A 17,465-nucleotide genomic window follows, 5' to 3' on the forward strand; every position below is an offset into this window, starting at 1 on the left:
TTTAGAAATAGTCCTTCTTAAGCTTTCCCTTTTATGTATCAATAGTTGAAATTTTTATTAATTTATTGAGTTTAACAATTTAAATTCAAGTTTCCATTTGCTAGAAAGAGGAATTGTGAGAAAGGATCTAAGTATAAGTTCTTATCTTTAATTAGCCAGTTATTAGAATTCAGTATTGAAGTTCACATGCAGAAAATAATTGAATGTTGACATATTTAATGAGAAAAATAGATTAAACATGTTTATATAAATTTAGTTTTAGAAACATTTAATTTACTAATTAGAATTTTTAAATAGGAAGGTACAAAATGCACATGTTAAAGAATACATTTTAAAATATTTAACTATAAAATTATTTTAAAATTACATGTAAACTAATGATGAATTACAAAGCTTTTGTCATATAAAAATTCTGATCTTTGTACTTGAAAAAAGCAAAAAATGAAATTAAGGGTGAAGTGTTTTTGTTAGTAGTATTTTGTTTTCTCTATACGTAACATGAAAATTTGAGGAAGCATCTTGCAATGAGAAATATACGTATTTGTTAGTTTATTCACTAGATATTCAGCATATTTTATATGCTAGAAACTGTGGTAGTTGCCGGTTTTACATTGAGTAAAAAAACAAATGGTTTCTGCACTTAAGGATCTCAATATCTAGTATGGGAGGTGGAGGACACAAATCAAATATATAATTGCAAATTCTGCTAAGTGTCATTAAGTAAAGAAATGGAGCAAGAGACCAAAGGAATCTGAAGGATCTATGTGTTACTCAATGGTGGCCACTTGGGGGAATGACTTTTGAGCTGAGATCTCAAGGATCCAAGCCAGGTCAGGAACAGGCAGGGAGCATTCCAATGAAGAAAATGGCTTATGGGAAGGCCACGAGGCAAGAAAGCATCTAGACAGAGGAGGCAGTATGGCTGGAGGACAGTGTCCACAGAATAGTTACCCACAGATTTGATGGCTGACTGGATGAATGAATGGTAGCAGAAGTAATGTTTTAACAGCAGGATAGCAAAATGGCTCTCTCCAACTACAGAACATTTGATTTTTCAGTGGCCACACTCTCATTCCATTTCAACGTGGGCTGGGATTTGTCTTATTTACCTGTCCTTCCGTAGATTATTAAACAGATTTAACCTTTCAAAATATTCGGTTAAAATGGCTGAACACATCTAATAGTCACCCGGTAGCCGAGAAAATTAAAAAATAGTTGGGGGAATATCTTAGGCATTGAGTCTCTCAGAGGCTGACATTTTGGTTGGCTTTCTTTAGAAAGCCAAGCATCCAGTGTGTGGTTTGTAGTCAGTGCCTGAGAAGAGAAATGTAGCTTGTCACCTGGTAGCATCTCTGACTGATCTCTGAGCTGTCTGCCCTCACTGCTCTCCTTCTCATTTTCCTGTGGACATGAATGTTAAGTTCCTGGATGATGCCTCAGACCTCAAACTGTCTATCCAGATGGTGATGGAATTCTAAGAAAACTTTGAGTCCAAGTGGCCGCAACTAAACCATCTTAAGTAAGACATGTTAAAGTAGGTTCTAGGGACTTCCCAGGTGGCACAGTGGTTAGAATCCGCCTGCCAGTGCAGGGGACACGAGTTCCCAGCCCTGATCCGGGAAGATTCCGCATGCTGCGGAGCAACTAAGCCCGTGCGCCACAACTACTGAGCCTGCGAGCTGCAACTACTGAAACCCGCCTGCCTAGAGCCCTTGCTCTGCAACAAGAGAAGCCACTGCAATGAGAAGCCCGCATACCACAACAAGGAGCAGCCCCCGCTCGCCACAACTAGAGAAAGCCCACAATGAAGACCAAACACAGAGAAAAAAAAAAAAAAAAAAAAAATGTAGGTTCTAAACTTTTTTTCACTTCCAGCTTTGGCACATTTTGAAACTTTTAATCTAACTCTGAGGTTTCAGAAGTTTTCTCACCTTCTGGCAGCCTTTCTTTTAAAATATGCTGGTTATTTGAGTGGTGGTCATTTGAGGTTTTATCTGTCTGTCATCTGGCTGTTTTTTGCTAAGGGGATATGTGCTTAATCGCGTCACTCTTTCATTGAACAGATCCTTTTTTAGTGCCATATGTGTCTCTGTGTTAGTTGCTGATCATAGAGTAGAGAGTGAAACATCCTTGGTGTGGGAGACATCAAGCAACTAAACAAACATGTAATTAGAGATTGTGTTAAGTGCTATGAGGAAAAGGAGAGGGTGCTTTGAGAGGACAGCTTTGTGAGTTGCTTTGGATTGGCTCATCAGGGAAGGAGTGTCTGTATCGGTGGTTTAGGTGGAACTCTGAAAGGTAAGGAGTAGTTAGCAAAGGAGTTAGAGGGCTAATGGAAGGTCCTAAGGCCGTTATCTCCCACAGACGTAGATTATTTTTATTCTAAAATGGAAGATTATATGTACTACTGAGTTCTAGCTTACTACTATTCACCATGTAAGGTGGGCCTAAAACAAAATCTTGATTTATAGAATTACTGTTGAGATTGTGTGGGAAGATGTCTGCTCACCTGCCTTTAAGTGTGACAGAGATCAGTATGAAATGAGTGCTAAGTGATTTCATTCAATGTATAATGACTGTGTGTTTGCTTAGTATTTCTTTACCTTGTAACTCAATGCTGGCAACTTGAAGAACCTTTGAGTCAGTGAAGGAAATGAAAACCGACACTGTTGGATGTTGCAAGGTTAAGAGAACACATGACAGGCCAAGGGAAGTTAAAAAGAAGCAGAAGGGGGCTTCCCTGGTGGCACAGTGGTTGAGAGTCCGTCTGCCGATGCAGGGGACACGGGTTCGTGCCCCGGTCCAGGAAGATCCCACATGCCGTGGAGCGGCTGGGGTCGTGTGCCATGGCCGCTGAGCCTGCACGTCCGGAGCCTGTGCTCCGCAACGGGAGAGGCCACAACAGTGAGAGGCCCGCGTACAGCAAAAAAAAAAAACAAAAAAAAAGCAGAAGGAAGAGGGAGTAAGATGGAAAGAGGGCTGGGTCGTTAGTTGTAGTTATATAATTGTAAGGTCTTATGTTCTTATTACTTCATGATTGATTCAGTGCTTATATGTGAAAGTGTTGTCCATACCAGTGAATTTTGAAGCTTTTCTCAGTTTGATCAGATTTGCTCTAATTTTATCTTAAGCAGAATAATTTGGCTAATGATCAATGTGGGCAGCTCACTGTATTTCACTAGAGTAATAGGTGTGTGTGGCCCAGGAAAGAGCCCATAAGACAAGTTCTCCACTCTTTCTGAGGTGCTTTTTCTACCTTTAAGTCTTCTAAAAACCACAGAGAGCTATACCATTTCCTCATCTTAAACATGTTAGAGAACTGCAAAAGGAAAAGGTAGACGTGGTTATCTACCAATTTGTTTAGAGATGACTCGTTTTTTAAACAGGAAGTTAGTTTTCAAATATTATCTGTGATAAAGGCTAAAAGTATCTAGATTGTATCAGTTCACACTGAGAGTCGCATAGAGAATAAGACATTCAAAACCTTTAGGATTGTCTGACTTCGGGGAAGGGGACTGAAACAAAAAACAAAAACAAACCCAACTAGAAATGGGTCTTCACTTTTCCCTTATATAGTCAGAAAATCTTTTTCTCCTTTTATGCCTAAATAGGGAACATATGATGACATTATTTTGCTTTGTTTCTCGTGTCAGTAACCATTTTAAACTGCATTTGCCTTTCATATGATTCTTTTTCTCAAAATGTTAATGTTTCAATGAATTTTGGATGATTGCAAATGATTCTCCATGTTTAGTCAGGGCCTTTACAGCTTATTTGATCAGAATTAAATAATATATCTATGTAAATCCAATTGACAAAGCTTTGTTATTTTAGCAAAATATTATGCATGCCCCAAAGCAAAAATTAAAAAAAATAAGATAAAATGTTATAAGCTTAATGAAGGATAAAAATTTATGTTATCTTCATTGAGGAATTATCTCCTTTAAGGGATATAGATGCCATGATAGTATTTCTGACCACACTTTGTTTTCTACTCAACCTTACCGATGTGGATGATGACACTGCAAGTTACATTTTAAAAAATGATGACAGGGCTTCCCTGGTGGCGCAGTGGTTGAGAGTCCGCCTGCTGATGCAGGGGACGCGGGTTTGTGCCCCGGTCCGGGAGGATCCCACATGCCGCGGAGTGGCTAGGCCCATGAGCCATGGCTGCTGGGCCTGCACGTCCGGAGCCTGTGCTCTGTAGCGGGAGAGGCCACAGCAGTGAGAGGCCCGCGTACCGCAAAAAAAAAAAAAAAAAATGATGACACTGTTAGCAGTATCCTTTTTTAAAAGCACCTAGGGCAATTGATTAGAAAGTGTCATTGTACATATTTCCTTTCCTTTGTACCATTGCCAAAACTGTACATTGTCATAGCCTACTGTTCTCTACACTGCTTACTATCAAATCGGGATGTACTCAACACAGTTCTATATTACAACTGTATTTAAAATCCAAGTGCATGGTTCTTAAATGTAAAATGACAATTTCATACGTTTTACAGAAAACGCATGTTTCAGAAGAGATGGGTGAAATTTGATGGCCTTAGCATTTCTTATTACAATAACGATAAGGTAAGTACGTTTTACAGTTTTCAAAGATTGTCCTATGCATGCTGAGTGTACGTCAATAAACTAAGCACGTGATTTGGTCTTTAAGAATAGGAGTTGGATTATCAACATGAAAAGAATTTGCATAGGATAAAACACTTAACTCTTTCCATAGTTTAACTTTTCCCAGACATATAAAATTGGGATTTTTTAAAACTTAAGTATCTAACAATTATTTATGGAATATCTCCTGCGAACTACGGGATTTGCTATACGTGATATGCAGATACATAAGAAATTGCCTTTATCCTAGAGGGTGCTCAAAAATGTTTACAAAATGACACCACAAGTAGAAAATGGCAAAGCAAGGAGAGGTTATTTTGCCCTCTGGAAGGGGTGTGGAAGAATCAAGGAACGCTTCTTGCATGAGATTTCTAATGGCCATGAATTTTGAAGAAAGAAGAATGTTTGTACGTAGAGAAACTAGAAAGAACAGGACTTGATAGCAGAGAGAACAATGAGATGCCCAGATTCTCTGATTGGAAAATAGAGTATGTTCGGGAGACTAGTGGGAGATGAAGCTGAGAAGGTTGTGTTTGGAGTTAGAGCACACCGAATATCTTGATGTGCAAGTGGTTACAATATATTCTTTAGGCAGTTGAGTCTTAACATGATACTATTTTGATCACGTCCTTCTCCTTAGGGATGAGAATGTCTTTATTCTTAGGAGATGTAGGCTTAAATATTTAGGGGTGAAGTGTCATTATATATGCAAATGTCTTTCAAATGTTACCTATCTATATATACCCTCTCTATATGTATATTTATATATATATATGTGTGTATATATATATATGCACACATGCATAGCTAGGTAAAACAAAAAATAGCAATGTTAACAACTGTCCACTTGAGGTTATGAGTGTTCCTTGTACTAATCTTTCAAATTCTATGTGTTTGAAAATTTCCTTAATTAAAAAGTTGCAACTAATAAATAGACGTATTTTTTGTTAGTTAAAATCATATAATTTTACAATCTTAACTATATACATTCTTTTAATATATTGATTTAACACTTAGCCACATCCTCTTATTTATAGTTTATAATCTAATATTATCTTCTCATTATTTAGTGATTTTTTCACTGCCTAATATTGGTGTTATTGGTGGCTCAAATAGAGATTTAGATTCCCTTTCACGTATTGATTGTTCAATGCTACAAGAAAGAAGAGCGTATGCTTTTAGACAGAAAGTAATACACGCTGCATGCTACAACACTAAGAATAACAGAAAGTTTGGAGAAGTATTCATTGGTTTCTCTTTGCAGTGATCCCGCTAAAGCATCAGACAGGTTTAAACACACCTCTTTGACATTTGCGAGATATGAGATGAACATTTTTAAAAGCTAGTTTTCTGCCTTAGCTATTGTTTCTAGTTTGCTTGTTCATTTGAATCTTGAGACAATTTCTGTAACCAAGGGTGGGTAAAATGTAGCCTCTGTATCTGATGCAATCTGACCTCTGGTTTTCTTTAGCACCTGTGCCCTTCTCTGGTTTGCTTGAAATGAGGAAGAAAACTATTCTGTGCCATCAGGCTCTGTTGGTGTTGATATCATTATCATTCAGGAGAGAGAATTTCTAGTGTCTCTGTCCAACCAGACTCACTCTCTTTGTCCTTTGAAAGCTCATCTCAACTGTAGTGAGGAGCTGAGCACCCATCCACCCTGATGCAATAAAAACAATGCAGCCTTGGTTTTAAATTGAGATAAAAAGTTTGTTAAGATGAATTATTACAAATTCTTTACCTTGACATTAAAATTAAAAAAAAATTTCAAATTGTTGTTTCCTATGGCATTTCGTTCCTTTAGTACTCAGATGAGTGGTTTCATGTTGGCCAAAAAACCCCAAAACACTAGGATGGGTGTTTCCTAAAAGGAGACGTGGTTTCTGTTGTGACCCTTCTGGCAAAAGGGATGGATTGGTGGACTGGGAAGAGGGGATTTCAAGGCCAGTGAACAGAGAGCATAAGTGTGGCCATAGCTTCTATCTCAGCTGGGTGTGCAGTTTTCGTGGTCCTGTGCACCAAGGAGTTATGTCTTCCAGTGTTTAAATGTGCACTTGAGAAGCCTGTGGTTGGGCTTTCAGGAGGTAGTTTGCAGAGTTGCCTGTCCCCCTAGTTTTCTTCTGCTTTCCTCAGTGCTGCTCAATCATGTCTCAGCAAGGCCTTTTCATTGTATTACTGAAAATGGCATCATCCCAACAGCCTTGATATCTGGTCACCTGCCAAGAGATCTCACTCACCCCTGTTCTCACTCAGCTGGGGGCAGAATTGCCCTGTGGTCATCTCATTGCCTGAAAGTGGTAGATAAATGGCCAACTTGACCTAGATATCTGTTTATTATAGGCTCAAGGGATGCTTTAGAATTTCTTTCCTTAAGGAAAATTTCACACGCTGAAAAATGCAGTAATTTTGAGCCTAGTGTCATTTAGTTTAGTTTTTTTTTCTTTTCCTGTTTTGTCTTTATTGTGTGTTAGAATGGAAATGTAAAATCAACTCTACAGTGTTAAAAATTTTGAGATTTATCTTAGAATCTCAGAAAAGCTTATAGGTGAGCCATTAGAGAAACTACAACTTCCTGAGGTTACAGTAGCATAGTATTTCGCTTCTTAAGTACATTTTTATCACTTCTGGGGAATTTATTTTTCTATTACTCTTCCATAAGTACTAACGTTAAACAACATCATTATCGTAGGCATGTTGGTGAGTTGTTATGTTTTTAAGGAATTTTTTTTTTTATCTCTTTGAAGAGATCTAGAAGAAGGAAAATCTCCTTTTTAAAATTCCTGTGTCTTTCTCTACAATGCTGCTTCATTTTTTCCTCTACTGAAAAATGGGTTAATGGTAACGTTTTATTCAACATATATTTAATTATCTCACTAGAGATGTATTTTTGTAAGCTCCTCTAATTCTTAGGCAAACTACAGTTTGACAGTGGATCACCTGGGGGATAAAGTGTAAATAAATGTTTCTGGATTTTTCACCGTCTGGACTCAGCCACTACAAACTTACAGCCAGAGGGACTGTATCACTGTCCCCAGAGGTGCTGTGCCCCTTTGAATCTCTCAGGTTGCCTGACAATGGGAAGACATTCTCTCCCTCCTGTCAATTCCTAGAGCACTTCCTGGTCTAATATTGCCATTATAACCCACTTGCATTTATTGGGTTTTCTTTGTTAAGCCAATCATGTCACGTGTTTCTTTGCAGTGACCTTTATCAACAGTGTCTTGGTACAACTGTGGAGAACTTGTGTGTCTTTTCCTGTATTTTCACCTCCATGGTTTTGCTCTTCCCTCTGACTCTCATTAGCCATTACCATCCATGAAAATCCTGTGCAAACTTTAAGACCCATCCTGTTCTCCTCCTCCATGAATGTTTCCTTTATTCTCTTCAACTATGACATTTGAATAATAATATGCAGGAAAGGGGAGAGGGAAAACAAGCTGAAAGTAGGGAGGCAAATCAGGAGAGTGTGCAGTAAATCAGGCATTAATTTATCAGGGTGTAGGCTGTACAGGCCAGTGGAGGTGTTTAAAAAAATGAATTTCGAAAAATACTAAAAATGAGCTGTCGGAGTTTGTATAATTGTGATTGATTGGACATAGGATTCATTCATTCAGAAAATAAGCAATACTGATTATGTGAAAGGTAATGGAGAAAATAGATGTAAGATGCACAGTCAGTTTGGAAAGACTGTACTGATCAGATGATCCCACAGTAAATATAAAGAATTATCATTTAAATTAGAATTAGTAATTGCTATATAGGAAAGTACAGGTTACTGTTAAATTAGGGTTATCTGGCTGGGTGAGGATGAGGGGCCTGAGAGAAGAGACTGGTCAGAGGGCTTTCTTCAGAGCATATATTCATGCTGAAGTAGGAAAGAGGTAGAGGCAGTAAGTATGTGAAAATGGGTATGAAAAATGGTTCCGTGCAGAACAGAGTATGTAGAGTCACTGGACTGAGCAGAACCACAATGTATTCATGGAACTTCAGTAAAGCTAATGTGACTAGAAAGAATCAGGAACTGGTAGGGAGCAAGTTGACCATGTAGATGTCAGAAGAGTCCCAGGTTATGTGGGTACAAAAGAGAAGTACAAGTCAAAGGCTACTCTATTGAAGACTGACCAGAAGAATGATATTTTTATGGACAGATATAGAGGAAGGGTATGTTTCCAGGAGGTAATTCAGTTTAAAAGTTTGAGGTGCTTATGGAACAGTTATATGTCCCATTGATGATTCAAAATACGGGAGTGGAGTTGATGGAAATGGACAAGGAAGGAAGGAAGGGACAGATTTTAGAATTCTCCACATAAATTTGGTAGTTGAAATAGTAAGAAGGTATTTTTTTTTTCCTTAGGGACAGAAGATAAAACCAAAAACATGGAAAATAAGGAGGAGAAAAAGTTATTTTGTTAGTACTTATTCCTTGGCCTCCCTCCCCTTTTTCCAGGAAGTTGCCCCCTTATCTTCCTAAGTCACAGTTCAAGTATCTTACTTGATTTTGGCTGCTTGAGAGGGTAAAGGAAAGCCTTCATGGTGTTGTTATTGAAGATGGCATTAAAGAATGGATAGGATTTTGATGGATACATAAAGGCAGGAATGGGAGTTAGAGTAGAAGAAACTGTCAAATAACTAAGAGGGAATACCATGAGAGTATAGTGTATCTCTTCAACTGGCAGAGGAGAAACTTCCCAGTAGACTGCCATGTTGCTCGCAGTAACTGTCTTTTACCCATCTGCTATTGTATGGCTGGAGTTTGCCGCTGGGAGGAATGTGAACTTGACCCTTGTGATCTGCATGGAGTGGTTTAGTGCATTCTTCTCCTAACCAGTTGTTTCAGATACTTGGGACCCGGGTCAAAAGTGATGGTTCCATGGATGATGGAAAGGAATTGTAGAAGAAACCCCATGAAGTTGTGTCTAAACTCTTTTGACACTAAGACCTTTCGTGATGTGGCCTTGATTTATGTTTTCAGCCTCACCTCTTTTGACTCGACACTGCAGCTCCTCTTACTTCTCTACTTTACACCTCTGTTATTCAGTCTTTCTGGCCAGGATACCCCCTGCCCCCTCACTTATCTATTTGGTTAACTTAAGGTTTCTTAAAGTCAGGTTCAAATGTCACTATCTCTGTGAAAATACCTCTGACCTTTTGTAAGCAGAATTGAGAACTCTCATCTTCGTACTCTTACTTCCCATGTCTTGTACTCTTTTTAAACTTTTTTCTCATTTGGTTAGTTGCTTTTTCATTTTGAGGCCACTTGAACATATAAATACTGTTGGAATTTTCTTTCCAACACAGGGCCCAGTAAATGTTACACTCTTAGTAAATAGTTGAAATTATGGAGGTGATGATTATGCCAATTGTTTTAGGAGGGTCCAGGAAAATGCAGACGGAGAAAATTATCAAGAGTCTTAAGAATGACTTTCTTGAGCAAAATTGTAATAGGTATATGCCAATTACAAAGAGCCGAATCCATGTTTTTTCACTCTTCAGTCACTGGAGAATAAAAAGTGATGCAGTGGAGATTAAGATCTTCATTACCAGAGCATTGAGTAATATGGGTTAATTGATACAATCCAACAGTCTGGTTTCTTAGATAATATTCTTGTTCACAATATGTAGCAGTAGTTTTGAATTGGTGTAGTTACAGTACCTGTGATGGCCAGCAGATGCCTGCAAACACCATAAAATCATTTTGACCAGATTGTTTCAAAGAACATACCGCTGTTTTTGTAACTATGTATTGCTGGTCGGCTATGTTGTTTGTATATGAGTCATTGTCTCTTAATTGCAGATGAAGAGAAAAGTGAAAAGACATCTCACTTGGAAGGGGCACTTAATATTTTCCTTTCTGGGGACTTAAGTGTATATAAGGATATATGCTATTTATATGTGATTTTAAAATTTTAGATTGAAATTATGAAAGAGAAGCACTTGTAAATATCTTGCCATTCTATTTTTGATAAAGGGAATTTTATTTTAATGTTTCTTCTTTATGGATCTTTTTCTCTAACCAATACAGGAGAAGTATTCAAAAGGAATAATTCCCCTTTCTGCTATATCTACGGTACGAGTTCAAGGAGACAACAAATTTGAAGTTGTTACAACACAAAGAACTTTTGTTTTTAGAGTAGAAAAAGAAGGTAAGATTCTTTCTTTATCCCTATAAAAAGAGAGACATTAATTTCTGACCAATCATAAGATTTAATAAACCAGTTAAGCTAGAAATCTCAGACAATCTTTAAATATGTTGCTTTTAAATGATTTACATTTTATATTAATTTTTTGAATGCCATTATATTAAAACATAAACACACTGAGAAGTCATTGTTGTTTGTTCACTGTTCTTTCATGCAACAAATATTTAGTGCGAATCTACTAAGTGCCAAGGCCTCTTCTAAATTTGGGGTATATAGCAGTGAAGAAAAGTAGATAAAAATCTCTGCTCTTACGGAGCTCACTTTGAGTTGCTGATAATGCAAAATAGTTATTCAATGTGGAAAAATAATTTTTCTAACAATTAAAACATTGGTTTTATGAAGTTTATGTATGGCCTATTTTTACAATCAAACAGGCATGGCAATCATTTTAAGATAGATTTTGGAGTATCTTTTATATTTCTTGAGTTTTTTTTCACCTGTATCATCTGCTGTGGGTCACTTGATGGTGAAAATTGATCCAAAGATGGCACATGGTTTGTGGATGGAGTCTAAACCTTTAAATCTTCTCTGACTCTTTTTTCTGGGGTGGGGGAGATGGGGAAGGGAGAGATAGGCAAATTAAAATTCTCTGTTGTAACTTCAATTGACTCTCAATGTATCAGTACTACTTTTAAATAATGTAAATAAGGCCATCTTCATTAACTAAAGAATTAGAATTTTAACTTAAAGCATCTTTTATTTTAGTAGAGATGATAACTTGATTTTAAAAAGTACTTCCTGGTACTTAATTATTTGAATAATAGTGGTATGGAAAAATTACTGAATATGTGATATTTGCTAAACGCTTCATTCTCCCAATAGTCTCATGAGGTTTGTAGGTAGTACAGTTATTATCCTATTTTACATGTGTAAGTATTTGCCTTTTATAAACTACAACAGTATTAGAAATTATGGGGCAATTTTTTTTTTAATTGCTGGATTCCTAGAACGTATGCCAATGCATGGCACATGGAAAGCACTCAATAAATACTGTATGTCACTGAAAAGTTTCCATTATTACTTGGGATAATCAGTAAATGGATAAGTCCCAACTGCTGCTCACACTGCAGCAAATTTTTTCAAACTGTGAGTCACTCACTGTCAATTTGTGAGATCAGCGTAGTGGTTTCTGATGGTTCCCCCAAAGTCCCACAAAACAAAAACCAAACAAATATAAAATACAGCAGAATAAGGAATATCAAAGTGCACTGCCTACAGTAAGTGTAAGTCTCATAGTGTGAAACATACCTATGTATATACTGCCCAGGTGTAACGTCAGCAGTGTTTCTCACTTGACTTGCTATTTAAAAACAAATGTCAAGAACTGTAGCCTAGAGCTGGGGTTGGTAAACTGGCCTGTAACCTGAATCTGGCCCGCTGCTTGTTTTCGTAAGTACAATCTTATTAGACCCCAGCCACTCTCATTCATTTATGTTGCCTTATGGCTGCTTCTGTGCCTTAGTGGCAGTGCTGAGTAGTTGCTGCAGACTGTATGGCCAGGAAAGCCTGGGATATTTGCTCTCTGACCCTTTATAGAAAAGTTTGCCAGCCCCTGTCCTAGAGTATTTGATACTGACATATGTATTATGACTCAAATGCCTGAAATTCAGAAAATTATCCACAGTTGTGATACTCGATATGAGACTCTTTTTTGAAATCACAGTTTCTCTTTTTCTGTATTTTCTTAAAACACATGGCATTGCTCCTCTCGACTGGCTATCAGAATGGTCAGTCCTTATGCTCTGGTCTCCACTGCCCAAGCTGATTGCCTGTTTTTTGAGGTGCTTATCCTCTTCCCGTTGGCTTCTCATAGGGAAATTCACATATGCCACAAAGTCTGCATTTTAGGCTAGACATAATAAAGCTTCGACGTGTGTGAAAATCTGTTTAGCCATATTTACTTGTGGCGGTTACAAATTAAACAGACACATTTTATTTAAAGAAAATGTATCAACCCACACATGTTTAAAAGTTACATGTTTACAATGGACCAGTAAGTCCCTCCCCGGTATATAGTTCATCTTTATGATGTAAACTTAGTATATGGAGGGGGTGGAATCAAGATAGCGGTGTGGGAAGACATGGAGTTAGCATCTCCCCACAACTAGGGCACCTGCCAGCCGCTGGTGGGGGACCCTGATGCCCAAGGAGATGGGAGGAACCGCCAAGTGAACTGGTAGGATGTGGGGTGAGTGAGGGGGGAGGAGAAGTGGAGGCCAGACAGGATCTGCACCCCTGAGGCCGATGAGAGCAGGAGAGGCAGGCAGGAGGGGCCCTCCGGGAGGAGCGAGAGAAGAGCCAAGGGCGATCGCCTGGCCCACTCGATCCCGGGGAGACCCACTTCAGACCTAGGGACACATACACACTAAAAGTGAAGGGATGGGAAAAGATATTCCATGCAAATGGAAATCAAAAGAAAGCTGGAGTAGCAATACTCGTGTCCTATAAAATAGACTTTAAAATAAAGACTGTTAGAAGGGATAAGGAAGGACACTACGTAATGATCAAAGGATCAATCCAAGAAGAAGATATAACAATTATAAATGTTTGTGCACCCAACATAGGAGCACCTCAGTACATAAGGCAAATGCTAACAACCATGAAAGGAGAAATCGACAGTAACACAATAATAGTAGGAGACTTTAACACGCCACTTATACCAATGGACAGATCATCCAAACAGAAAATAAATAAGGAAACACAAGCTTTAAATGATACAATACACCACATAGATTTAATTGATATTTATAGAACATTCCACCCAAAAGCAGCAGAATACACTTTCTTCTCAAGTGCACATGGAACATTCTCCAGGATAGATCACATCTTGTGTCACAAATAAAGCCTTGGAAAATTTAAGAAAATTGAAATCGTATCAAGCATCTTTTCTGACCACGCTATGAGACTGGAGATCAATTACAGGAAAAAAACTAAAAAACATAAATACGTGGAGGCTAAACAGTGCGCTACTAAATAACGAAGAGATCACTGAAGAAATCAAAGAAGAAGTTAAAAAATACATAGGGGGCTTCCCTGGTGGCGCAGTGGTTGAGAGTCTGCCTGCCGACGCAGGGGACATGGGTTTGTGCCCCGGTCCGGGAAGATCCCACATGCCGCGGAGCGGCTGGGCCTGTGAGCCATGGCCGCTGAGCCTGTGCATCCAGAGCCTGTGCTCCGCAGTGGGAGAGGCCACAACAGTGAGAGGCCCGGGTATGGCAAGAAAACAAGCACAAAAGAACATAGGAACAAATGACAATGAAAATACAACAACCCAAAACCTATGGTATGCAGCAAAAGCAGTTCTAAGAGGGAAGTTTATAGCAATTCAATCTCACCTGAAGAAAGAAGAAAAATCTCAAATAAACAATCTAACCCTTAAAACAGCTAGAGAAAAAAGAACAAAGAAAACCCGAAGTCAGTAGAAGGAAAGAAATCATGAAGATCAGAGCAGAAATAAATGAAATAGAAATGAAGAAAACAAGAGCAAAGATCAATAAAACTAAAAGCTGGTTCTTTGAGAAGATAAATGAAATTAATAAACCCTTGCACAGACTCATCAAGAAAAAATAGGAGAGGACACAAATCAATAAAATTAGAAATGAAAAAGGAGAAATCACAACTGACACCGCAGAAATACAAAGGATTATAAGAGAATACTGCAAACAACTACATGCCAATAAAATGGACAACCGTGAAGAAACGGACAAATTCTTAGAAAGGTACAATTTTCCAAGACTGAACCAGAAAGAATTAGAAAATATAAACAGACCTATCACAATGAAAGTGAAACCATAATTGAAAATCTTCCAACAAACAAAAGTCCAGGACCAGAGGGCTTCACAGGCGAATTGTATTAAACATTTAGAGAACAGCTAACACCAGTCCTTCTCAAACTCTTCCAAAAAATTGCAGAGGGAGAAACAATCCCAAATTCATTCTACGAAGCCACCATCACCCTGATACAAAACCAGAAAAAGGTCTCACAAAAAAAGAAAATTATAGACCAATATCACTGATGAACATAGATGCAAAAATCCTGAACAAAATACTAGCAAACAGAATCCAACAGTACATTAAAAGGATCATACACCATGATCAAGTGGGATTTATCCCAGGGATGCAAGCATTCTTCAATATACGCAAATCAAACATTGTGATACACCACATTAACAAATTAAGGGATAAATATCATATGATCATCCCAATAGATGCAGAAAAAGCTTCTGACAAAATTCAATACCCATTTATGATGGATGAAAACTCTCCAGAAAATGGGCATAGAGGGAACCTACCTCCACATAATAAAGACCATATATGACAAACCCATAGCAAGCAACATACACAGTGGTGAAAAACTGAAAACATTTCCACTAAGATCAGGAAAAGGACAAGGATGTCCACTCTCGCCACTCTTATTCAACATAGTTTTGGAAGTCCTAGCCACGACAATCAGAGAAGAAAAAGAAATAAAAGGAATACAAATTGGAAAAGAAAACTGTCACTGTTTGCAGATGACATGATACTATACATAGAAAATCCTAAAGATGCCACCAGAAAACTACTCTAACTAATCAATGAATTTGGTAAGGTTGCAGGATATAAAATTAATGCACAGAAATCTCTGTCATTGCTCTACACCAACAATGAAAAATCAGAAAGAGAAATCAAGGACACACTCCTGTTTACCACTGCAACAAAAAGAAAAAAATACCTAGGAATAAACCTCCCTAAGGAGACAAAAGTCTTGTACTCAGAAAATTATAAAATACTGATGAAAGAAATCAAAGATGACATAAACAGATGAAGAAATATACCATGTTCTTGGATTGGAAGAATCAATATTGTGAAAATGACTATACTACCCAAAGCGATCTACAGATTCAATACAATCCCTGTCAAACTACCAATGGCATTCTTCACAGAATTAGAACAAAAAATTTTGCAATTCATATGGAAACACAAAAGTCCCCGAATAACCAAAGCAATCCTGAAAAAGAAAAATGGAGTTGGAGGAATCAGGCTCCCCAACTTCAAACTGCACCTCAAAGCTACAGTAATCCAGACAGTATGGTACTGGCACAAAAACAGAAATATAGATCAATGATACAGGATAGACTGCCCAGAGATAAATCCATGCACATATTGTCACCAAATTTACAACAAAGGAGGATGGAACATACAGTGGAGAAAAGACAGCCTCTTCAATAAGTGGTGCTGGGAAAACTGGACAGCTACATGTAAAAGAATGAAATTAGAACACTACCTAACACCATACACAAAAATAAACTCCAAGTGTATTAAAGACCTAAATATAAGACCAGACACTATAAAAGTCTTAGAGGAAAACATAGGAAAAACACTCTTTGACATAAACCACAGCAAGATCTTTTTTTACCCACCTCCTAGAGAAATGGAAATAAAAACAAAAATAAACAAATGGGACCTAATTAAACTTAAAAGCTTTTGCACAGCAAAGAAACCATAAACAAGACAAAAAGGCAACCCTCAGAATTCGAGAAACTATTTGCAAACGAATCAACAGACAAAGGATTAATCTCCAAAATATACAGATAGCTCATGGAGCTCAATAGCAAAAGAACAAACAATCCAGTTAAAAAATGGGCAGAAGACCTAAAGACATTTCACCAAGGAAGACATACAGATGGCCAAGAGGCACATGAAAAGATGCTCAACATCACTAATTATTAGAGAAATGCAAATCAAAACTACAATGAGGTATCACCTCATGCTGGTGAGAATGGCCATCATCAGAAAATCTAGAAACAATAAATACTAGAAAGGATGTGTTGGAAAGGAAACCCCCCTGCACTGTTGGTGGAAATGTAAATTGATGCAACCACCATGGAAAACAGTATGGAGTTTCCTTAAAAAACTAAAAATAGAACTACCATATGACCCAGTAATCCCACTACTAGGCATATGCCCTGAGAAAACCATAATTCAAAAAGAGACACATACCACAGTGTTCATTGCAGCACTATTTACAATAGCCAGGATGTGGAAGCAACCTAAATGTCCACTGACAGATGAATGGATAAGGAAGATGTGGCACATATATACAATGGAATATTACTCAGCCATAAAAAGAAATGAAATTGAGTTATTTGTAGTGAGGTGGAAGTACCTAGAGTCTGTCATACAGAGTGAAGTAAGTCAGAAAGAGAAAAACAAATACCGTATGCTAACACATATATATGGAATCTATGAAAAAAAATGGTACTGATGAACCTAGTTGCAGGGAAGGAATAAAGAGGTAGACATAGAGAATGGACTTGATGACATGGGGTGGGAGGGCGAAGCTGGGGCGAAGTGAAAGTAGCATCAACATATATACACTACTGAATGTAAAATAGTTGGCTGGTGGGAAGCAGAAGCATAGCGCAGGGAGGTCGGGTCAGTGCTTTGCGGTGACCTAGAGGGGTGGGATAGGGAGGATAAGAGGGAGGCTCAAGTGGGAGGAGATACGGGGACATATGTATGCATATGGCTGATTCACTTTGGTGTACAATAGAAACTAACACAGTATTATGAAGCAATTATACTCCAATAAAGATCTATTAAACAAAAAAAAACTTTATGAACCTTAGTATGAATTATTGTTTGTTAAATAAGTATTAGGTGTTTAATTTT

The 17,465-nt window shown here is 37.9% G+C and overlaps 1 protein-coding gene across 4 annotated transcripts in view; it reads left to right on the top strand.

The window, feature by feature from the left end:
- The window catches only part of ARAP2 (ArfGAP with RhoGAP domain, ankyrin repeat and PH domain 2), a 200,215-nt gene that overhangs the window by 48,557 nt on the left and 134,193 nt on the right, over nt 1-17,465 (top strand). For all 4 annotated transcript variants that reach the window (XM_060012718.2, XM_060012721.2, XM_060012720.2 and 1 more), the window contains exons 7-8: nt 4,506-4,575; nt 10,637-10,757. In XM_060012718.2, coding sequence (XP_059868701.1) covers nt 4,506-4,575; nt 10,637-10,757 — 191 coding nt within the window. The remainder of the gene's footprint in view (nt 1-4,505; nt 4,576-10,636; nt 10,758-17,465) is intronic.

The sequence above is a fragment of the Delphinus delphis genome, chromosome 5 (genome assembly GCF_949987515.2).
Source record: "Delphinus delphis chromosome 5, mDelDel1.2, whole genome shotgun sequence".
NCBI lineage: Eukaryota > Metazoa > Chordata > Mammalia > Artiodactyla > Delphinidae > Delphinus > Delphinus delphis.